General features: G+C 41.1%; 1 protein-coding gene across 8 annotated transcripts in view; it reads left to right on the forward strand.

Annotated features, from left to right (window-relative positions):
• Positions 1-24,414, forward strand: part of myo1b (myosin IB) — a 57,988-nt gene that overhangs the window by 20,054 nt on the left and 13,520 nt on the right. For 4 of the 8 annotated variants that reach the window (XM_041056559.1, XM_041056562.1, XM_041056564.1 and 1 more), the window contains exons 4-15: positions 6,823-6,917; positions 9,969-10,073; positions 11,567-11,613; positions 13,851-13,914; positions 16,365-16,463; positions 17,567-17,670; positions 19,000-19,147; positions 20,214-20,332; positions 20,902-20,988; positions 21,078-21,143; positions 21,837-21,842; positions 24,092-24,196. In XM_041056559.1, coding sequence (XP_040912493.1) covers positions 6,823-6,917; positions 9,969-10,073; positions 11,567-11,613; positions 13,851-13,914; positions 16,365-16,463; positions 17,567-17,670; positions 19,000-19,147; positions 20,214-20,332; positions 20,902-20,988; positions 21,078-21,143; positions 21,837-21,842; positions 24,092-24,196 — 1,045 coding nt within the window. The remainder of the gene's footprint in view (positions 1-6,822; positions 6,918-9,968; positions 10,074-11,566; positions 11,614-13,850; positions 13,915-16,364; positions 16,464-17,566; positions 17,671-18,999; positions 19,148-20,213; positions 20,333-20,901; positions 20,989-21,077; positions 21,144-21,836; positions 21,843-24,091; positions 24,197-24,414) is intronic. The other 4 variants (XM_041056560.1, XM_041056563.1, XM_041056565.1 and 1 more) reach the window with 1 other exon arrangement.

Here is a 24,414-nt window from a genome sequence, read left to right on the forward strand (position 1 = left end):
GCTGGTTGAATAAAAGTAAATCAAAAGTCAAAATTTGCCAGGGGTATGAATAATTTCGGGCTTGACTGTATATATATATACACACACTTACACAGATAGTCTTGGTCTCTTTTTCATACTGTGTGTTGTGTGCGAGCTGTTTGGGAGCAGTATCTGAAATTACCAGGTCCGGTGGCAATCATTAATAGAGAACGGTTATGAATTCCTCTGTTGTTTGAGAGATAATACATCTACCTGACTGATTAAACATTGCATGCACTGTCATTTATTGCTTCTGTGAACATGAGATTTTATTAAATAGATTTTCTTTTGTCTGTAACTGTCCATAAACCATTGTAAACTCTTTCTATTCATAGTCAGAACAATGGGTGTTGAGCTTTTTATCTGTGTCCACAGCTTGCATAACAACCAGTGAGAGGCATACCAAAATGGAGGCAAATAGATACGAGTCATATCAGCTGTGTAAAATATTGTTCCACCATGGTTTCTTATATATTTAACAAAAAGAATATGACTTTCTATTTTATTTTTTAGTGGCAATCATCAAGGGGCACAGGCATTTCCATTCCTTCTTTGTAGGTGCCGTTTTTGTGCACAGTGATACTGTAGTTGAAGAGAGCCATTGTACACACTGATGGAGCACTGCTGTTGTGTTACCTTGGTGCTGCTTTCACTCGGTACACTGTCACGGAGGGGCGACATGCGATTGGTCACATGAACTCGAACAAGCTGTCAAACAGATCTGAAAGTGATTTGTTTGGATTGAGGATTCAGCTGGCTGTGGAAGTATGGTCATGGGTAGATAAATTTATCTCTGCCAGACCTCCCAAAGGGCCTGGCTAAGTGCCCTAAGGGTCAGGCTGGCATCACACAGAGGCACTGTACATGCTAATGGAAATCTAAATTGGCAGCCGTCTGAGCTTGGACAGTTTATATTGTTGGGCACATTACTGGACAATTGAGGTTGAATCCAGTTCAGGCTTGTTCCTCGATAAAGATGAAGTATTAGCTACTTATATGATACCGAGGTGGAGATGAGCTGTTTACCTCCAATTGAAATAAATGTCGGTTTTCTGTTTTCCAAAACATTGCAACATGCTGCTTTGATGAATTATTGCATAGTGAAGATCAAGTGTAATTGATCTCTGTCACCTCCTGAGCGCCTGCTCTTTTTCACTGAAGGTCGATGTTTTATGATGATGAAAGTGTAGTCATTTTTTATTGAAGATGTTCTTTTTTTTTTGCCTCTGCTTCTGAAATCCCTGTGCTGTGTCAGCACTTTGATTTGCTGTTGCATTAACCCAGTTGCACAAAGTCAGAGACTTTAAGCTTGTTGGTATCTAAGTTACATGCAATATTTTAGGTCATTGTTATTGATGCACCAGACAAGTCTGAGAATTGCTTGTATTCAACCAGCTTACAGGTGTTCAACCCACCATTTATGAACCGGTGCCATTTCTCTCTTAACTTTGATCTGTAATATTTCTTGGTGAACTGTTGTGAACATTTTGTGAACATTTTGACAATTTTATTCCCTCTTCTGAAACTGCCAGTCTGTGGCTTCCTCGTTTTTGCTGGTGTAGAGCAGGAGAACGTGTCAGTTCACCAGTGTGGTGCCGATGTGGGACCGACATTACACTATGGGTCATACCCACAATGACTCTGTCTGTTGCCTGAATAGCTTCAGTGGGTCGCATGGTCAGTCCACTACTCCACTCAGCAATGTGGAAGACATCAAAACATCTTCTGGTGTCAGTCTTCAGAATCAAAGAGCAAGACCTTCTTTCTGTCCTCTGTGAGTTTGAAGTGACCAGAAACATTGCTACAGTGGAAGGCTGAGACATGGAGTCAGGATGAAGAAAGGAAGTCCTCAGACCTGACAGAGCTGGTGCTTTAAGAGCTATAAAAAGACATCATGCTCTTGTGTTTCCATCATCCTGTCTGTGGCTGTGCACATGTGGCTATATTCCTGAAGTGTGTTTTTCTAAATCCTGTAGCCAAAGGCACAAGGACGTGTGGTTTCTTCCATGGTGTCTGTCATTTATCATTATATGAAATCTCATTGTATGAAAGCTCAGTTCGTTCCGCTACTTTAGCCCCTTGTAATACCTAATAATTGAGTCGTTTGAATTTTTTAATATGCTGAATACAGTTTTACACAAACCTGCTGAAATAAGCTCTGAAGAGTCTTTGTTTGAGAACAGCTTTGAGGATGTTGTGCTACCTTACTCAGCACGCTTACTTCCTGCTTTTCCAAGGATCAAACAAACAACTTGGACCTGTGCTTTCCCCTGCTGTGGAACACTAAATTGCTGTGCAGTAAAGTAAATTAAAGCCCTGGACCCCCTCAAAGTTTGATGTATGAGCTGGGGAGTATCAATGAGTAATTTAACAGAGGTCTCAGACAACCTCTGGTGAGTGTCGAATAAATTAGAGATCTGCGGCAGCAGTTCTTCACTCTAAGCTTTTAATTTAGAGATTTAGAGGCAATCTTTATTGCACCTTGAAAGTTTCAGATTGAGAATGCTATGTTGAATATAAGACTGCTGCCATGATCTTGTGTCTTAGTTGTTAGATCGTTGCCCTATCTGCTGATCTTGTCCTTGCCACCTGTTTTACAGCAACGCATTATCATAACCAGTCCACAGATGGGCCACATCTGTCAAAATCATCCTTTTGTTGTATGTGTGCATGTGTGTATCCGCTCCTTGCCCACCCACATGAGCAGGTTTGCCATCAATCTCTGACAATGTCTGAATTTGTGCCACTGTAATTGTGTGTGTGTTTCTTGCACCAACCACCCACTCCTCCACCTGGTCATAAAGCATCAGGAAAGAGTCGCTTCCTTGGCTGCTCCATCAGAGCCAGGCGGATTTCCTGAGGCCTCTGGAGGAGCCAGATCACACTGAGATCACAGGCTACTGGACTGAAATGGCTAAATTTAGCACCATAGTAGTGAGCAGGGGTTATCCATTTTGTTTACGGAAGGCCTGTCATCTGCCAGTAGCTGGGTGGGCTGCACTCCAGCCCATACATCACAGCTTCATTATCATCTACAAATCACGACTTTAAAGTGTGCTGAATCTGGCCTCAAAGTACTCCCAAGATTTTAAGATTCAGGTCACACACTGCAGGCCCATCATCCCCTACTGTGCCCCAGTTACCAGAGGTTGGTAGTAAAAAGAACTGACTAGACTATTTTCTACTGCTTACCTCATGCCAGTGCGGCTTTGTGTTCACCGCTGCCACGTGCAAGTCCAAATTACAGCCTGCAGGCAGATGTGAAGGGGAGGTGCCAAGCAGCACTTATGGTCCAAGGCCTTATCCCAGCCTAACCCCCACACACCCAGCTCCACACACTGATCAGGGAGGCCTTTGGTTTTTTAGTGCCTCACTCACTTCTTCCTCTACCTTTGATGGTGACCTTGGTGCTTCTTCATCATTTTGAGTTGCACGTTTGTGAAGTGGTGTGTTCAGTTGCTGTTCACGCTGGTTTCATGGTCCTAATGATAGCATAATGCTGGAACCACAGGGGTGTACATTATTTCTAATTCTGCCTTGTTTTTCTTGCTTGTGTTTGTCCACAGTTGGAGTAAAAACAGGAATTAGTCTCTTGTGTGAAGTCACTTGTGACTTGGTTTTCTTTCTTTTTAATTTTAAGATTTAAACATATGTATATATTCTGCACGTGCACAGTTTTAGGTGTGGCCTCTTGCTTCTGCTGACCTCCATTCATATTGTGATTATGTGATGGCTATTCATATTCATATGTCTCTGTGTGTGTGTCTCATTGGTAAAAGGTCCCAGCTGAGGACCTCCCACTCCTATTTTCCACGCCTCGACTGCTCCTGGTACAATCCCCAGGCCAGCCTCCTCTGGGGGGGACGAGATAATTGTGTGATGGTTTGCTCATTGTCAGGATCAGGTCAGGCAACAGCAGTGTTTTCACAAAGCAGACATCTGCTGCGTTGTGCTGCCCTTTTCAGCAGTGACGTAATGTCCTGTGGCAAGTCTAATCCATACAAACGTGATGTACAGGAGAGGGCGAGGGCTGGGCTGTGATCAGAGATTTTGGGGGTGGAGAGGGAGTGAGAAGCTGGTGTTTGGTTGGACAGAGGAGAAAAAAACGGTTGTAAAGTTTTGTTTTGTTTTTAATAAAAGCTATTTTTACATTCAGTGTTTCTCAGCAGAACTCATTGCGTGTTTCCTTGAGGCCCAAATAAACATTTGCATTTATTTATTTTACATTTTGTAACCTGCATTTTTGACATGCAGGTTAACATTGGTTAGCAGTCCTCACCCCTGCATTGCTTTGATTTTTGGGCATTGATCAGTGGAGTAGTGTTTAATTTACATTCAGTGCACATTTGCATTACTGCTCCCTACAGTCAGGGATTTGTTTAGCTTCATACACACTTTTATTTATATAAATATAAATATAAATATAAATATGTGTGTGTGTGTGTGTGTGTGTGTGTGTGTGTGTGTGTGTGTGTGTGTGTGTGTAAATATATGTATACATTTTGCAATTATGAATACCTTTAAATCTCTATACCAACTTGACTCAAAGGCACTTTTGTATAGTGAAATGCTGGATTAGTGTACCCCTTCACTTCAGGGTTTTTGGTAGAGGGTGCACACAGAGGGCTGACAAGGGAGAGTGCTGACGGTGGGGCTGCATGGGCTCTGGTCCAAAACGATGTGTGATGGTGCAGAACCCTAAGCTCCATTAGCCTGCCTGAGCTTTAACTTTGTATTGTGGCCTGGAATGCATTCATCTGGCTGTCCATCTCTGCCCTCTCTCTGTCTTGGCTTCTTACAGGCAATCAGCTACTTTTCAAATTGGAGGTCAGTGTTAGTTCAGTGTGTGATTATATGCTCCCACTTCTGGTCCTCGCCGCACTGACTCCACTAATACTTTTGTTGCTGTACCCCAAATTAGATTTAGACATTTTTAGACATGAGTTTCTTTTTCCATGTCTTGGTGTATTTATGGTAGTTGGAGTAGATAATAAAGAAATTACAGCATGATGCCACATAACTCTTCACATACTGAAACACAGTCTATACATCTCTCTTAGAAATCACTTTGAACCCTTTCTAACCAGTTTTATAGCCTGATGGTTGCTGCCACATTCTATTTTGATGTATAGTGTGTTTGAATCTGACAACAGCTTTGCCTTTTCAAATAAATGAGACCTCACCAACCATGGTTGGAGATAGATGTCCCAGCTCAGACCAAGCTACATAGCCTGTTGGTAGAGCTGTATGAAAATCCCTGTCAGCATCTGTGAATGTCAGACATTCCTTCCTGCGTTCACGACTAGTGCACTTAGTGTATATAAATACTTGATTAATGATATTACTCAGACCTGGGGGACTTGGACCAAATTATACACCAGGGAGATACTATTTTTATGCATTCCTCCAAAGTTACCTCAAGATATTTTCACCTGTGCTCAATGTGAAATGTAAGATGTAAAGATGTTGAACTTAGGGAGATTAAGCTGAGTTGAATTACGACTTAACTCACTTGTAGAGCTGCTAGGGATTCGTAGTATTGCTCAGGGACACTTCAGCAGGTTGGATAAAATGGTTATGTAATGGTCCCCCAGTACAGACAGACTCAAACAGCTCATCATGGCAGTCTTAGTTGATACAGTATTCCATATCCACTGTACCTTGACATTAAGAGTGTGTCATAAGGCAAAAAAACACTACATGCAACATTTCCCCCCACAATCACAGCTATTACCAGACATGGCTGGAAAAAATTCCAGAGTAATGAAAGCCAAAGTGTGGGGGGACGGGAGACCAAGCAAGCAAATTTGCAGTCTCGTGTCCTGCCGGAGGAGAAAGTTTGAACACGTTCCTGCAGCGCCATACATAACTGCTTGCCAGATAGAAGTTGTAAAAAGCTATTGCTGTAGCCTCACCCTTTAGTGTTTCTTCTTTGTGGGCGTATCACATCAAAATTACAGACGACAGTGCCACACAAGATAAAAAGTTGTCATTGTGATATGGCTCTCACACCATCCACACCCTACTCTCAAACCATCATAAAGGATTGTCTGCATAAAGAGGACAAATAATATATTGTTCTGGAATTCAGTGGAGGGTGAAACTGCAATAATCAGTCCCACTTTCTCATTGTATCACAGTCCTGGAATGTGTGACAATAGGCTTCATTTTACAATAAGCCCCCGCCTTTTATCACTAATCCACCAGGGTTTTTTTTACATTCTCATTGACTAATTGCATTATTCACACACCTGCCTGGGTGTGACTGAAGTAGCTTTAATTTCCAATTAAATGTTTTACTGTAAAAAAACAAAAAAAAAACAAAAAAAAAACAAAAAAAAAAAAAACCCCAAAGAATCCTGAAAGTTATTATGGGACAGTTTAAACAATTAGTTTACATCAGAAATCACTGGCCTCTATGCGTGTAACTGCTTTTTTGCATTTAAACAGCAACATTAGTGTAGTAGTTATGTTTAGGAAAAGGAGCAGGAAATGGCCAGCTATCAGAGCCAAATATGAACCAACCCAAACACGAAGCAGCCTGTGTTGCTAAATAAAGCTAAACCACTCCAGTGCTGTGGCTGGCCTACAGATGCGACCTAATTTCCAATAAAGCTACATGCTGTTGATTAGACGCCATGTAGCCTGACACAAAAGTATACAATTTCTCTGAACTTATTTGACCCCATAACCTCTACATCTCTCCAAATTATCCTGGACTTGAAAATACTTGATAATAAAAGCTGGGGACCAAGTAATTGTGCCATGGGGGCTCATGCCTTTGTGTCTTTTGTCTTCCAGCTATGCTTTGGCAGATGAGGCCTATCGTTCACTGAGGGACCAGGACAAGGATCAGTGCATCCTCATCACAGGGGAGAGTGGGGCTGGGAAAACTGGTAAGTGGTCAGATTCTTTTTTTTTTTGACTTTGCTTTCCAGGGGAAATTCCAGTCACAATTTCAGGCCATTTACACTGGTCCAGCATCACCCTGCTTCATGCACAGTTACACACATTAATATTTGGGATCACCATGCTTAAGACTACTGATATCAGTAACACATCTGTTACACGCACGAAAATGAAAAGTTCTTCATTCATCAAAAGCCAAGGGGAAAAAAAAAACTTTTTAATTATCAAGAACAGTATCTTAAAAAAGAAGACACTCTGTGGTTAGCCAGTAGATCCCTGGAGGGTTAAGATGTACCTTTTTGTCTGCTCAGCTCTTCTTGTTTGTAGTGCTTTGTTCAGAGTGTGGTTAAAACCTAATTCTAAAGGCTGCTCCAAGATAAGGGTTGTTATGTAAAAATCCACAGTGCAGATTTAGATCAGACAGGAAAGCCAGTTTTGTTTGGAGAACATCATGATGGAACATTAACTGTATGATGACCTGTACACTGAGTGCATGTAAAATGATAGAGGCAGACAAATCAAAGTAGACCATTGCAGACAGATGGTGTCTTGATTTGATGACACTCCCCGCCTACAGCCAACATCCACACTTGGCATTTGGAAAACTTAAAAATTGTCTGACTTGAGCTGGACTAGAAATATTAAATAGAGCCCGTGTTAGAGGCAGCCGTGTTTACCCCCACAGTCTTTTTTATTTCTGTTGGTTTTTCTTAAAGTGCATCCATGTGCTGGAGCACTTACACATAATTTACAGGAATCCAAGAGGAATGGAATTTCCTGGTCTATGTTGGCAGTGCCCTATCACAGGTCTCTGTTGGCAGTGCTGTAGCACAGGTAAAACCCATATTGAGTTGGCAGAGCACAAACTATGTGAAAGTAGTCCGAGTCTATCTTCCTGTACGTTAGAGACACAGATATAGATTCATACTTAAAATTGTAAATCTTTATGAGTTTATTTTTTTCTGATTGTTCCCATTATAGCGATTGACCTGCAGCATTTCAGGTTTGATAACCATTAAATGAATGTTTGCTTTGTTTCATGTCCCCTCCAAAAGCATTTATAACTCTGCACTTGTGCCAAGACGTGATTTGGTGGGGATTTCACTGTAAACCTTAAACTCAGCAAATTGTAATCTGCCGCACTAAACTTGCATATGTTAGACTGGAGTGTGGGAGTGATTTGTAATCACAGTGTCCCTTTGGTTCAAATTAAAACTGTCCATGTGGCTTTAATCAGAGGGTAGGCAATATGGGAAAAATAATTATGTCAACAGTAACTGTCAGAGCATTACACTACCGATCAAAGGTTTTAGAACACCCCCATTTTTCCTGTCCAGTGAATAACACCCAAAGGTACAATGGTAAGTAAACTGCCCTGGGGAAAAAAATAGGTTACCAAAAACTGAAAAATCATGAATATTTGAATTTCCGTTCTAGAAACGTCATCACAAATGTGTTAGGCCACTGAAAGAATTTAGATTAAATTTAGCTCAGAAGATTAGATGATTCCTTATTTTTTAAAGTCTCTAATTGTTTACTGGAGGTTTCAGGTGTTCTAAAACATTTGACCGGTAGTGTATCTCTGTGTTGGAATATTTTCTAAAGCCCTGAATATCACAATGCAAAAAATTTTAACTTACGTTTGGTTGACTTACTGAGAGATTTCCGAGAAATATATGTTCTCAGGTAAAAGCCATATTACCTGAGGTAGTCATGTTTTCATTTTGGTAAAGCCTTACATTTACACATCAGAACCGTTCCATGAAATCTTATCATAAGAATTTTTGTTGTGATATGATTATATGAAGAAATTACAAAAGATAATATTGAGTTAGCATATTGTTGAGGTCAAGAAGTGCCAAAATGTTGATTCATAAATAAAACTTTTCCATCTGAGTTGTGTGTGTCTTTCCCATCTTATTTTCATTTAAATTTTTTACCCAGTCCTACTGTTGTGTCATGAGTTAAACGACCCCACTCCAAGAACCTCTTCAGCCAGGTTGAGGGGATAGATTTAAATTTCAGTAATCTCATTGGCCCTGAAGCTTTGTAGAAGAATACAGCCATAGAAAACGTGCCTTCCCCATCGATATGGGTCATTGACATTCAAGTCTGGCTGGGGGTTTTCTTGTGCCTCTGACTTGCTGTGGCTTCTCTAGGAGCACGGACCTGTGACAAACATGATTATCAGATGCCAGCATAGGGTAGAGGAGACATAACATAGTTTTATTGTCTGCGAGAGATGACTGAGGAAGTTTATTTTTCTACCCTGCGAGACAAAAATGCGAAGATGACGCAGTGCATACCCCTGTTATTCAGCAAAGGACTGATCTCTGCTTTTTTTTTTTTTTGGCAACCTTCCTCCACTTTAGTAAAAATGTATGAGCATGTCTGGAGCTGTTAGTATGCCACGCTCATCAGCTGTCTGTTCCAGCAACTACTGTCAAGCTCTTTTCTATCCTCCCTTGGCACACCACACACATCATCACGTCTGGGTCACTGTCATTTCACTGGACAGGAGAAATGATTCTGATGCCAGCAGTCATCCTACAAGACATTTCACTTGTTCCAGACAGTAAAAGATGCCTTTTAAGCTTGTGTCTTGTACTTCATGCGGAAAATGTTGTTTTGGAAACATGCTTCACTCACAGCACATGCTCTCAAAGCATCTTAGATCAGTTTCTGACATGAGAAGTGGATGAGCAGGGATCATCTCTGTAGTTCCGTCTAAAGTTTCTCTAGTGTATCCCCATAGTTCCCAGTGAAATCTGTAGTTTGAATGATGACAACATGATGCAATAATCGTCATCATCTAATTAAACAAAAGTTGGTCTCTATAATGGGGCCTCCTCCTCAGTTCTATACCCCAGACTAATGAATGATCATACCCTGTCCTGATGGGTGTCAGGGGGGATGATGTAAGGGGGATTTTATGGGGTATTTTGAAATGGCCAGGCATGTCACACTTGCTCCTCAATCATGTCTAGAAAAGGCTCTGACCTAATATTTATCTGTGTGTGTGTATGTGTGTTTTCCAGAGGCCAGCAAGCTGGTGATGTCATATGTGGCAGCGGTGTGTGGGAAGGGCCAGGAGGTGAATAAGGTCAAAGAACAGCTGCTGCAGTCCAACCCTGTGCTGGAGGGTGAGTGAAGCGCGAATCGCACTCAAGCTGCACCCCAATTCAGTGGCTGGATCATCTGAAAGTTCACATTTGAAGACTGTATCTCCATGTATGTAACAGGCCTACAAGGCTGTTCCAATTCACACGCTCTTCAAAAAGCAGCTGAGAAAAGCAGCCAGTTAGCTGGACTTTTGTGATTATATTTTTGTTTGGTTTATGAAGATATAATGACCAGAAAAATACATTTAGCCATCATAAAACTTGTGATAATTAGCTATCCAAGACCAATCCACAGCACTGCAAAACATAACTTTCAGATATAGCACATAAGACACTGACAGACTCATTAACATGGAAAATGTACTGTCACAGACAAGGAACTAATCAGCAAAAGGAGTCTTGTGAATGCAGTGCAACACTTTCTGTTTGCTTAGCTAGCCCTCTGTACACCACATGCATGCATGCACACACACACACACGCACGCACACACACACACACACACACACGCACACACGCACACACACACACACACACACACACACACACGCACACACGCACACACACACAGAGTCTCATTCCCACATCTCTTTGCTGGCACAGGAACAGCTGTATTTTAATATGGGGGCAGCGGACAGGAAATGCCCATGAATGATGAAGCTGTATGCTCGGGTTGAGTTGCTGCAGAAACCCTGCACATCTGCAAGAGTTTAACTCCTGTCGATCTAATTGCCCTAATGCTAAAAAGGCAGGAGAGTGGAGCACAGTTATCTGCTACACACAGTGTATCTGTGTCATGTTTGCTCTCTGTGACTATTCTTCACTTTCTTTTGAAATCTTTATTGGTTTAATTCTTTGTGACCCTCTGTTACTTTTTATTCCTTGCTCTGATTTCCCTTTTGCTGTTTATCTTTCTCTGGTTCTCTTATTCTCTGTCTTTCTTGCCCTCCAGCTGTCGTTGTGCTAGCAGCCCACACATTCATATTAACCAGAGACTTAAACACACATTAATCAGCTGTTATCAGCAATTAAACAGTTAGGCTAATAGCGCTGTGATGCATGACACATTAATAGCATTTTAATGTAGAAATGTGGGTAGAAGCAAATGAAGAGCGCCCTGAATTGGAAAATACTAAGAGGCCATCTCATGCACACAACACAAGGCCCACTGTACAGATGCACACATGCTTGTGAAACATTCACCATGGTCACACACAGAAATTCATACACCACAACACTGTTTGAACATCATGTTTGTTTTTGTTTATTTATAAGCATGGGCACATATTGAATCACTTTGATTTGAGTGTGGCGTGACAGCAAGGTTTAGCCCTTCCTAAGCCTGGAAAGCCGTGGTGCTTTGCTTAATCCATACAGAATTATGGGGCTTCATCAGTACAAATGGCTTTGACATCCAGTCCCTATATGATTGACAGCTAGATAGAGGGGAGGGCACAATGCTTAGGATCATTATGGCATCTTCATTTCTTTATTGTGATTTTTCCTCCTTTTTCAGCTTTTGGAAACGCCAAAACTGTGAGGAATGACAACTCATCCAGATTTGTAAGTACCCTCTCCAGAACCAATAAATGCTAGTGTTACATAGTTTGCTGGTTAAAATGAACAGTTTGGATATTTTCCCTCAGGCTTATGTTTAATTTGGCATTATCTTTATTTTCTTTCAATTTATTTAATTTAAGCTTCTGTTGCATTTAAGTCACAACAACCCTTAACGAATTAATGGTTTAAGCAAAGGTCCTTGCTTAAACTTCCAAGGTAGGTAGGTAAACTCCTCAGCTTAGTCAAGAGTGTCTCCATTCAAAGGTGATTGGTACATCTGGAGTGGCATTAATGTTCATCTCTTGGGTTTGTTACCATCAGTTTTCAGCACCTCAGCATGGGCAGAGCGTATGCCGGCAGCTTTCCCGCCTTTCATGGCTTTAATGCCGTGCTTGACCTCTGTCTCAGTTGGGGGACTGGTTTTAATGTCAAAGACAGGCTTTTCTGGTGGATGTTAGCAGGATCATCTGGCTCCAGGCAGTTGAATATTTTGCAAAAATACTGTGTACATATCACTGTCTGTTTGTGCTCCGTTGTGAGGATGTTGACATCCTTGTCTTTGACAGAGGCCAGCTGACATATTCTATTCTTGCCGTTGAGTTGCTTTGTGATCTTGTAAATAGTACTCATCTCTACTCTTCTGTTTTCTGCAGTGTTGGTGTTAGCCATTCTATCCCTGTCTTTTGCTTCCTGCTAGAGGCTTTCATCAGGAATGGTCATACTTCAGTTAGTTTGCTCAAGTCCACTGCAGAGTCTGTGGTGGTAGTAGTAGTAGTGTTGGTCATAAGTTCTGTAACATGATGGAGTTTTTACAGGGTGGAGTTCACACCACGCTCAACCTCCAACCTAGAAGACCAAGTGCTGATTTTTGTGTGGTCTCTACCTTGATACATGGCTGACTTGGTTGGACTTGGTTGTCCCTTTTTTCCCTTTAAACTCATCTCTCAGTGTATCAAAATTGCACTTGCTTCTAGGTGACAGATTGCTCTCATGACCTGCAGTGGCTTGAGTTTGAGGACGCTGAAGGAGTCTACTGCTAATCTCTGGAAGACAGAGATATCATCACATGAATGATTCCGAGTCTGTGTCACTCTTTGTATAGACAGACCCAAATCCAGAAAACGAGTTATTTCCAGGCAGTGGCAGTATGACGAGACAGGCGTGTTTTAGTTTTGTTTTCCCAAGAGAGCATTCTCACACTTTCTGGCTTTGTATTTTCTGGGAGGCCTGAAAGCAATAGCAGCTTGCTTCAGTTTCCGCCCTTATGACATGAAATTACATCAGATGTGTTCACAAACTCAAGAGCTCACTAACACAAATATTTACCTGCAAATTCTTCAATAAACAAGTTAGTTCACCTGACAAACGTGTGAAGTTTTTTTTTTTTTTTTTTTTTTGCTGAATGTTTCATTGGAAACTGGTTATTCCAGCCAGAGCCAGTACCAACTGGCAGGCTAATTTCCAACGTACTTTCCCTGTCTCAATTTTAGCTTTCCCACTATATTCATTCTTCTTCCTACATTGGTACATATAAACACATACCAGTGCTTGCATGCTCGAAGTTGTAACAGGAAGTATTAGAAAGGATTATGCCCCTGATCTGTTTATATTTAGGTAACCTTGGCATAAACCTCTGGCAAGGACCTCAGGCCTCCCCACTAGTTACCAGTTCATTAGAGCTCCATTAGTTTATCAGAAAACTGTGAATCAAACTGTCATTTCATTTTGATGAGCACAGCAGGCTTACTGAGTTTGGCTGGAGCCCACTCACCAGTAGAGCTTGGCCTGTACGGAGGACCTGCCTGCTATTAATACATCACAGAGGGAAAAAAAATCAAACACACAGGACTCTCTGTTCTAACCTCCAAGTTTCAGACAGAAGGAGGAAAGGGGGCCTGAAATGGTTTGTTTTAGGCCTCCAGTAGAAAGAAACTGGCAGGTTGGGGGTTTTCCCTCCACAGAGGCTAGTTATTTCATAGCAGCCATGTTTATGATTGGCAGCTCATGCTGTAGTTGTAACTTGAGTGGGTCTGTGCAGAGACCCTCACTGTGAACTGAACAGAATTCATGAGCTGGGTTTGAGACCCAGTCTGTTGTAATGGTCTTTGCATAGGCATACAGAGCTGTAAACTGCCTCACAAAGCATTTTCACAGGAGAAGACAGCAGCAACAAGAGAGAGTGTATATCTGAGTTGTATACAGTGTAAGTTCAGTTGTAACCACTGTACTCTGATCCACAGGGAAAGTACATGGACATTGAATTTGACTTCAAAGGAGATCCTCTGGGTGGAGTCATCAGCAACTGTGAGTATTGAAATGAAAATGCTCTTACAATTGGGGAAAAAAAATCTGTAAATGTTCATGCAAGGTTGTGACACATGCCATATTTCCTGCTTAATCTTTATCCTGTTATTCAAGTTTGTTCTTCCTCTTAAGATGTCCTTCATCAAATTTACAATAACTGTTTTGCTGTCTCCCAGCAACACAATCAATTAAACATTAAATGTCAAAGTATCCCATTTTTGAGGATGCCTTGTAATATATAGATTTAAAAAGTACAGTCAAATCACATGCTTGCTGTAATATACACCATTCTACATGGGTCAGTTACTGAAATAAGAGCAAAGAAAATATACTGAATACTTTTTTGCATATTTACCTGCTATTTGGCAGAGCTGATGGACGAGAACACCTAAAATGTCAATTTATTTGACGGTATCATGTTAGGCTCTTTTTGAGTTAATTGTCAAGTCAATTTTACTTATGTAACCCAAAATTACAAACCACAAATTTGCCTCAAAGGGCTATGAAACCTCTGTCCCCTTGATTCTATACCCTTGACTTGAAGAAAGAAGTCTCAGTAAGAGCTAAAGAGGAGTAAGTAGTGGGACTTTAGGAAAGTGAATGTCTGTAGTATAATCTAAATTGGTTATACTGCAGATAAATGATCATTATGCATAATGCAGTAGCTCAGTTTTCTTTTTCCACTGTTTATTTAAGAAGCTGTTCAGATTTTCCGATTGATGGGGTACAGTTGCACATTTTATGACAGCCCTTCAAACTGATTTTTGCTTGATTGAAACCAATTTCAGATTCTCAGCCTCTCCCTAGCTCTTTTCTCTGTTTTGGTTTGATCTTGCCTCTGTTCGCATTGTTTTGTCTTTGCTGGCTTCCCTGCCAGAGGTCACAGAAACAAAGAGAGGAGCTGATGGCCAAGACACAAATGAACCTCTGTCTGTTGACTTGAGTCAGTCCAATACAAGGGACTGTCTGTGAAGAAGAACCAGCGACATGTGACTTCTTCAGACAGAGCTGGCTGGCTGGCTGGCTAGACAGATGGATGAGGATATTCTTGCAGGACAGGCCTGGATGGATTTCTCTTCACTTCTCAGCTCATTATTTTCTCCTAGATATACATCCTTGGAGCCCTCAGACCTTCCTACAACAGAAAATAGATAGCTATGAAGCCAGTTCTCAGTAGCTCTGGTAATTATAGTGGTAAGACAGTTTTGGCAGCTACACAGCCAAAGCTTTTAGTCAAAACATAGCAGGATATTGTCCCCACATTGACACTTTAATGTGTGTTTGCTTATCTAAGGCAGAAAGAACATGTTGCGAACGGAGTATGCAATAAATGCATCTGGATGCTTTCCAACAGAAAATGAGAAGCTGCGGCCCTTACAAAAACAATTCCAAGATGACTGAACGGTTTGACTGGACACAGAGTGTAAGCTTTTTTTTTTTAGTACCCTTAGGATGAGAATAAACAGAGACACTTTATTGCAACACAACACATTGTGTGTTTTTGCGGGAATGGTATCAAAAAAAAAAACTATCTACATAAAGGTAAGAAAAATGGAATAAAGGAGGTGGTTCTTCAGTGGTATTTTTCTTGGCCTCTGTGTCTTTAATCACAGCTCTGTATTGCTGCTGCCAGCCACTCAGTCATGGATGTTGTATTATTGATGTGCCTGCTCTTATAGAGCCACTTATGTGATTCCGGGCTTGTGGGTGTGACAGGTTCACATTAAGCCAGCTAACTCTGACAACCCCAGGTCTCTGTGTAGGGCTCTCTAGTTAGGTGCTTGCAGTGTATTCACAGATACAGCGCAGTGCTTCTGTCCTCTCAGCACCCACCAACTGATGAGTCAGTTTGTATGTCAGTCTAAAGATTGACAGTTGGATGGAGATTGGATCACTTTTAAAATGGATGCTCATGTGGGTATTTTTTTTTCCAAGGTGCTCACTTCAGTGTGATGTAAACTCTAAAATCTCCTTAAATAAGACATTTTCTAACCAGACAAATTGAAAGCTATTATCCACCCAGGCTGGCAGTGAAGATGATCTCAGGCGGCCTCAGATGCTGCTGAGCTCTGTAGTCGGCCTTTAATTAAATCATACTCAGCCTAATGCGGTGAGTAGATGATGGGTCCCCTTTTAATCAGGTACTGTTGCACTTGGTCTGTAGCCCAGGAGAAAGGGCTGACGTTTGAAATCCTTGTGTGGTTTCTTCTCTGTGCACTTCCTGTAGTGTTTATACACACAAAATTAGCTTGGTCACCATGGCAACTTAAACACATCATTGAACTAGGAACCCATTTGAGTGTCATATAGATGCGGGCTGGACGTCCTTTATATTTACAGGTCAGCCCCATATTTACTACTCTATGGCACCACTGTGAGCCACTGCAGAAGGAAATGAATTTTTGCCATCATGTCTCATTGTTTCCTTTTATTGTCCTTTACTCTTTCAGATCTGCTGGAGAAGTCACGTGTGGTGAAACAGCCAAGAGGAGAGAGGAACTTCCACGTCTTTTATCAGCTCTTGTCTGGAGCCTCCGACGACACACTCAGTAAGTCGTAAAAATTCTGGAAATGGGAGTTGAATGGAAGCAACAGTGTATTTTTAGGTGGTGCGCATAGGGAAGAACTCTACTTGTAGATTAAAGGGCTTATTGATCTGAGAGAAATGGCAGTTTGAAAAACTGGAAAAACTGAAAGCTGAATTTCACCCTGTTTATCAGCCTAAACCGCAAACTGGGGTTGTAATATATTTAGCCCGTTTGCCCAGGATAATTTCTGGCATCTGAATATACACATCTCTGCTCACAGGAAGTAATTAATCAGGCTTCACAGTAGCTAGCGAGCACTCTTATCCAGAGGACACCACTGAGATTCACTGTTTTTGGATCTTATGCCGCATTGTTTTGATTTAATCGTTCAGACTAGGTTAACATGATCATTTCATTTCATTCTTAACTGTCATCTGGAGTCACCAGCATACTAATCCTTATGTTCAAATCTTGCGTAAACTGTTTTGGGGTTTTTTTTCAGCAGGATTGCAGCTGCACGAACACATGGCTGATACATTAATGACCCAGTCTTCCTGCCTAACAAACACTACAGAGAACAAAGACCGGCCGTGAAACTTGTTCCCTCTATTTGCTTTTGTGTGGACAGGGGGCATTGTTTTACGTCCTGAACACAGGAGAACAATATAATGGTCATTGACTCCAGAGCACACACATCAGAGGGGCTTGATTCAGCTGTACTTATTGCAAAAGCTCATGAAATCTGACACCTGCACCAGCAAGAGGAATAGATTTCTTTGCAGCTAGATAGGAGAGCTTTTAAGAGGGCTATTTGATCTTCCAGAATAATGTTCACGGCCATAACTCAGTGTGTGCACACACTGTGTAGAAGTTGTGTTTGGAGCTACATTAGGCTGCAGGTTGAACCAATTTGTTTCTAAGGCACGGGTGTCAGCCATTTGAATTTTGTGCCATCAAGTGTAGTTTTTTTGTTTGTTTTTGTTTTTTTTATCAGGCACCTCCCAGGTATGAGTGTGTAGGTGTGTAATGTGCATTTAATGTAAATAAGGCCTTGTTTGTCTTTACCCAAACCTGCTTTAAACAAGCAAAATTTAAATAGCAACCACATGGTTTGTGTATCACAGAGAAGCTGAAGCTGTACCGGGACTTCAGCAAGTACAACTACCTGAGTCTGGACTCAGCCGTGGTCAATGGGCTGGATGATGCAGCCAACTTCAGGACAGTCAGAGTGAGTAGGACATACACATCTGTCTTAATCATATTACACTTGATCCTAATTTAGATGTAATCCTAGTTGACTTTTAAAGAATAACCCTGAAAAAAAAAAACACAGGAGACTGGTTGAAATTATCTCTAAAGAAGTCCTTATTACAATTCTAATTCTTAACACTGGGCAAACTCTCACAAAAATCAGACAAGAACACACATTCACTACAAGCCACGTCATACTCTATTGGTGCTCAGCTTGGACTTTCCTTTGTTTCATCACTCCAAGTTAATCTAAATCTTGTACAGAGGGTGGAGGTGGTCTGACTTTTCTTTATCTCCTGTGCAGTGAGTGAAGATCATAGACGTCAGTTCTCTCAGATAGTGAAAACTCTCCACATCAGATTCCCTCCCACCTGTTGCAAAACCAGGTGAACTTTGAACAGAATGTCAACTTGAAAGTGAACTAAAACGTGAACTCCCTGGTTTGTATTGATTAACATGAGAAGAAGTGTGCTATTTAACAAAACCTCTTCAGCAGTGGCTCAGCTTGTAACATCACAGTGGCAGCAGCCGTTCTGTGGAAAACCAGAAGAGAAAAGTCAGCTGCTTCCTTTTCCTCATTTTAAATAAGTTAGTGTATACACATGCAGGATCCTGTCTCTGTGTGCAATGGCACTACTTCTTGTCTTTTCTGATGGTGGCACATAGGATGTTTTGTCTGTAAGGGACTGTTTCTTATGCACTATTGTTATCAGTCATGCTGCAGCATGTTCTGCTCTAGCCTTTACAGTATGCTCTGTCACATTCTACTGGACTCGCTTCACATCCTGCTTCTCATCAGCCCTTGCACTGAGCCTTCACAGTGTTCCCCACACAGCTGCATTTCACCACCGGAAACACAAGAGCACATTCCCACTAAATAATGAGTCCCCTCCACGTGGCAAGTTTTATTTCTTAATTTGAACAAAGTTGTTCAGTTCCACAACAAACAAAAGGCATAGAGTAGGGGAGGGTTTATAATGTATGAGTCCGAAGTACTTTATTTTCATTTTCCTGTTCTGAGGTGATGTCTAAAACAAGACGGAATTTTGGTTTGAGGAAGACATTTGTGTTGGAAGTGTATAAACTCATTCATCAAATTTACTATCATGACAACACTAGTTACAGTGCTGACAGCACTGCAGCAGTAATATTTCAGTCAAGACTGAGCTGGTGTTTGCACAGTCATGGGCACTGTCACACTGCATTTATAGCTTAGTTCCCGTTTGCAGCTATGTCCGTGTTTCCCACCAAGATTCAACAATATCAGTTGATTTGTGACACCCTCCTTTCATTTTTGCCCTCCCAGAATGCCATGCAGATTGTGGGCTTCATGGAGGACGAGGTGCAGTCGGTGCTGGAGCTGGTGGCGGCCGTGCTGAAGCTCGGCAATATCGAGTTCAAGCCAGAGTCGCGCTGTAATGGTACAGATGAGAGTCGCATCAAAGACAAAAACGGTGGGTTAACGGACGAAAAACAGGGGGAAAACAGTCTGTTAATGAAAATCTCTGGTCTTATTACAGTTGATTTGAATGAGTCTGCTGCATGGTATAGTTGTGAACAACTCAACTTCCTGGTGTTTAGTTATGTTATAGACATCAGACAAGCTGAATAATTTAATTTGTGTTTTCATTGTATTTTTACACTGCTATATTTGTTAAATTTTGAATTCTTATCCAGAACTCTTTTGACCAACTCACCCAGTTGGCCTGATGTTGAGCCACTGCCCCCTATTGGCTGCTGTAGTCTCTTCTGTAGTCCTCCTCACTAAATATTTGTGTTTTATGATTTGTGTGACGAGCAGTTTGTGTGTGTGTGTGTGTGTGTGTATTACCTATCCCGCAGCTGCTCTCTTTAGGCAAATATTCCATTTACATATTTCCCTCCATGACAGTGGTGTGATCCATCTTACTTCCACTTTTGGAGAGAAATCGATGTACTTTTTCCATATGAATCAAAGACTGGATTGTTGGGGTCATATTGCAACAAGCTGCTCATATTGGGGTCATTTATTTCAAAATTACTTTTTAGCAGTCCTCCATGTCTTCCAGTGTAATTGTATCAGAGCCACATTTATTTACTCTGTAGAGTCATAATAAGAAATGTTTTTGCATAGGGCTTGAAATGTTCCTATATCTGCTTAAATGAATTCAGATAAAACATGATGAGAAGAATCTGAATATTTGATGCTTACTTTTAGCATATAATCACAGGAGGTTTAAAATTTAAATAAAGTTATGCTAAAGCATCATGTAACCAACCTCAACAAAACCTAGAACAGGGGAGTAGATTACAGTGGAACTGAGCATAAGCTTATAACATATCGGAGGATAAAGTTGCTGACAGGTTGACTTCATTCTTATCATTGCCACTTAATCTACCTGCTTCATATTTGAAGCATAAAGTGTATAATAAAACGAATAATCACAAGGTCAAGATTATAGTTTTTTCCCCTAATCTGAGGACACTTTCTTTCTTTCTTATTTGTTTATAGTCTGTGTGTTTCCTTTGTCCACATTGCAGATTTGAAGGAGATGTGTGAGCTGCTCGGGATTGAACAGTCAGTGCTGGAGAGGGCATTCAGTTACCGCACAGTAGAGGCCAAGATGGAGAAAGTGTCCACGACCCTGAATGTGGCCCAGGTCAGAGGGAAAGTTACAAATCTGCCCTGCACCAGTTATACCAATGCATTTCTGCCCTACTTGTATTGAGATTAACTCACACTCACACACATACTCATAAAAAGATAAAGGGGCCTTTTTCTTCCCCTTGACTTGCTCCACTGGCTGCCGACTCTGATCCATGTCAATGCTACATGAAAACCTCTCCATTATAGATGAGCAGTTTTCCTCCTGGAAACTCAAATATAGGTCATATTATAGGGGTTAGTAAGTTCGCTCAGACTGTTTATGTAACATGGATGCACCAAACACAGGTCTCTGTGTCCAAAAGCAATTAACCTGACCTCAGAATAATGATACCACTCGTGATTGGCCTGTGTTAACGGTTTTCTTCTAATATACTGTATGTATGAACAGTGTTCACTTACTGAGAAGGTTTTCTTTTTCTGAATTTTTTTGACTTGTTGGAAACTTAAGTCTGAGCTGTTTGGATAGTTTTTTCAGAGACGGCAATTTAGTGAAAATTATTTAATTTTCTGTTGGTTGCTTCATTGTTACTTCATCATCAGTAATGAGTTATTTATTAACAGGCCTACTATGCCAGAGATGCCCTTGCCAAAAATCTCTACAGTCGTCTGTTTAGCTGGCTAGTTACCAGGATCAACGAAAGCATCAAAGTAAGTAATGTCCTCAATATGGTCCTCAGTAAATCAGAACACCACTGTCACATTGTATTGCTAATATTAACAATATTGTCCCTCTGCAGGCACAAACTAAAACTCGACACAAGGTCATGGGTGTCCTGGACATCTATGGCTTTGAGATATTTGAGGTAAGAAAAATGGAAGATTAAACCCTCTCGTCTTGTTCTGACAAGCCACAAGGACAGAATCTGACCACACGGGCATTTTATTGCATTAAAAGGATTTTGCCCCTGGCTGTTTGCGTGCGTGTTGTGGTACCTGTGAGGAGCTTATCAACAATAACCGAGCGTTGATAAAACCACATTCAGATCAGATTAGTTCAGCTTTATTGTTCTCACAGGTGAAATGTTTTTTTTTGTGGCCAGGTGATTCCAACACTAAAATCAGCATTTCACAGTAGAAAAATGGCCACGACATGAACGCATTGCTCAGTACACAGGAAACATGCATCCTCAACACATCATATACATGTAAATGGTTTACACTATCAAAGGTATTACACAGTAAAGAGTACGTCTTTGACACCTCAGCAATGTTAAATTGTACAGCGAGTTAGGGAGTGTATGTTTCCATTACAATAATTACACAGGAGCTAAAACACCCCCAGCCATGTTGCTCTCATTGTGCATGTAAATAAGCTTATGCTTGCAAACAGTAAACAGTGATGGCATAAAATGTTCTTTGTCTTGTTGCCTGATACCTTCAGCCCCCCCCCACCCCCACCCATATGTTCATGTCTTTTTCATATCCCTGCTTGTTCAACCCACTCACTCTCAAGTCCTTCCTCTCCTCTGATTGTTGTGTTGTGTCTGGGTCACCAGGATGGAGTAAGTAACACCTGCACCGGCCTGTTTGCTGTGCCAGTGTGCATGCTGTGATCTAAACTCCCCTCGACTTAATTCAGCTCCTCATAAAAGATAATTTAGAGCTCCTGGTGCGCAGCATAGCCACATGGCTGAAAGGATGCTAAAGAAGCCTTTGCATCATTTGAATCATGACATACACACAGCTGCCAGGTTATTCAGCACACCGAGCTAAAACTAATGCAGTCTAACACAACGGCCCTGCAATAAATCCTACATTCATGAAGGATTCTGTATCTGACACCCAGCTGTTAGAAAGACATTGATTCAAATCTGTGATCATTTTGGAGGCTGGAGTTTGTGGTGCTGCCGAATTGTATTGTGTCATAGTGAGGGATGTTTCTAATCTTTTGTCTACCCTGTTTAGATCAACAAGTGTACACTAGTTAGTGGAGACTACTGTAGAATGATTGATTTATTGCAGGGTTTTTGTATAAGACTTCATTAGTTTTAGCTAGGTACCCTGAAACAAATGGCAACTAAATTGCTGCTGCATTGAATTTGAGTGTCTGTGGTTTCTGGTTACAAGGGGTGATTGATAAGTTTGTGGCGTCAGTTTTAGAAAACTTTTTTGGTTCGCTTCTTGCCTCCTGTTTTAAGCTAAGTTAAAACTCTCCCAGCTGTAGCTTCATGTTTACTATACAAACATGAGAGTGGTATCAATCTTTGTATCTTCATTTCTAAAAGAAAGCAAATAAGCATATTGGCCAAAATGTTGAACTATTCCTTTTAAGAGATACAGATTAAGTTAATGCTTTGGGGTGCTTTGGTAGTTTGGAGATAATAAAAAAAAAACTAATTTATGCTGAGAACAGTGCAGGTGACAGTTTATTATGAGAACATGACAATGTTGTTGGTCACATAATATTAAATGCAAGGACTTTACCCTGTCTTGGGGCAAGTGAAGAAACACCTCTGAGAAACAAGCCCATTGACTTCAAACATAGTTTTAAGATGGTTTCTTTGTCCTCCAGCTATAAACTACTTGTCATAAGACATCAGAGTTGCAGCTGAAATATTTTAGGGATACTGTGCAAGTCTGTCATATTTCAGCCAGGTGTTCTGCTGCCACTTCGGTGTAAACATTCAATTGTGTGCGTGTGTGTATGTGTGTGTTTCGGGTGAAGATGACCTTTTGGCTTCTCAGTAAAAGGAAATGGAGTCTTAACATTAATAACTGATCTCCTTGTGGCTACGTGTCCCATTTCCTGGTCACTGAAAAACCTTGCCGTGTCCTTCACTCTGAGCTCTGAAACTAAACATGCTTCTCTAACCACCGTTGTGTCCTTAGGTAATCAGTTTTAACCTAACCCAGCACACAATAAGGCCATCTGGCAAGAAGCATGACTCACTGCTCAGCGGTCATAATTGACAATAATAGTAATTTATGCTGGAAGTAAAAATGGTTGACGCTTTCAGATGGTTAACACTCCATCAATGTTTAATGAAGTCTATGACAATTTACAGGAAGTTTTTCTGATAAGGGTTTATCATGTTAAGGTACAAGTGCGAGATTTACTGATACCAGTTGTTCACTGCCCAGATGGATTGAACGTTTGATGTGGTAGTAAATCATCGAGTGGAAGGAGAGACCTGCAAGTTATAGTTTGCGCAAGCTGATTATTGCTTGTATTCTATCAGATGTGCCCCCCCCCCCCCCCCCCTTCTTTTTTTTTAATGTAGAGCCTGCCCGTCCCACAGCTCTGAAATAAAGATGTGAGAGTATGCAGGCAGAGGGTGATCAAGGTTTTATTATAAAGAGACTTTTTACAATAAATAGTCAGATCTGAGTTTGCAGGTTTTGAAAATATTTTGTTGTCTGATACCATCATTGTAGATGTAGTGCCTGCAGGAAATTGATGGAAAAGGCAAAAATGTAGTAATGAGGTGACTATGCTCATAAATGCATGAGTTCAAATGAGAAAATGTAGCATTTGGAAGAGCTGAGCAATAAAAAAAGTACAGCCAGTGAGTAGTATAACAAAGTATAACACAGGAGAAGACAGTATTTACGATACATTTCCTTGTCTTAGTGGTTTGTGAAGTACAGTGGAAACTAGCAAAAGCTTAGCTTAGAAATCAGGTTATGATTTTGCACCCCAAAAAAAAAAAACTTTTCACTGACCGTAGCACAGAATGACAATGAGTTCAGGATTCACCATGTTAATTAATAGCTGGAGCTAATTATTTTTCACCTGTTGCTGCTCCCATAGGACAACAGCTTTGAGCAGTTTATCATCAACTACTGCAACGAGAAGCTGCAGCAGATCTTCATTGAGCTGACCCTGCGCGAAGAGCAGGAAGAATATGTCAGAGAGGTAAGTTTGTACACACACACACACACACACTCATAATCCATGTGGGGTGTGGAAACTTGGATAAATGACCTATCAAGCCCAGCCTGTGGCCCTGGTAGCAGTCTCTCACCTACAGCTGTACATCTACATCGTTCAACATGTCAGCAGTCAGTTTGTTGTGTTGACATTCATCATGGCAGGCCCCACGGCAAGATCTTAACCTGGTCATGTCACTCATC

Source organism: Toxotes jaculatrix, chromosome 15, assembly GCF_017976425.1.
Source record: "Toxotes jaculatrix isolate fToxJac2 chromosome 15, fToxJac2.pri, whole genome shotgun sequence".
Classification (NCBI taxonomy): domain Eukaryota; kingdom Metazoa; phylum Chordata; class Actinopteri; family Toxotidae; genus Toxotes; species Toxotes jaculatrix.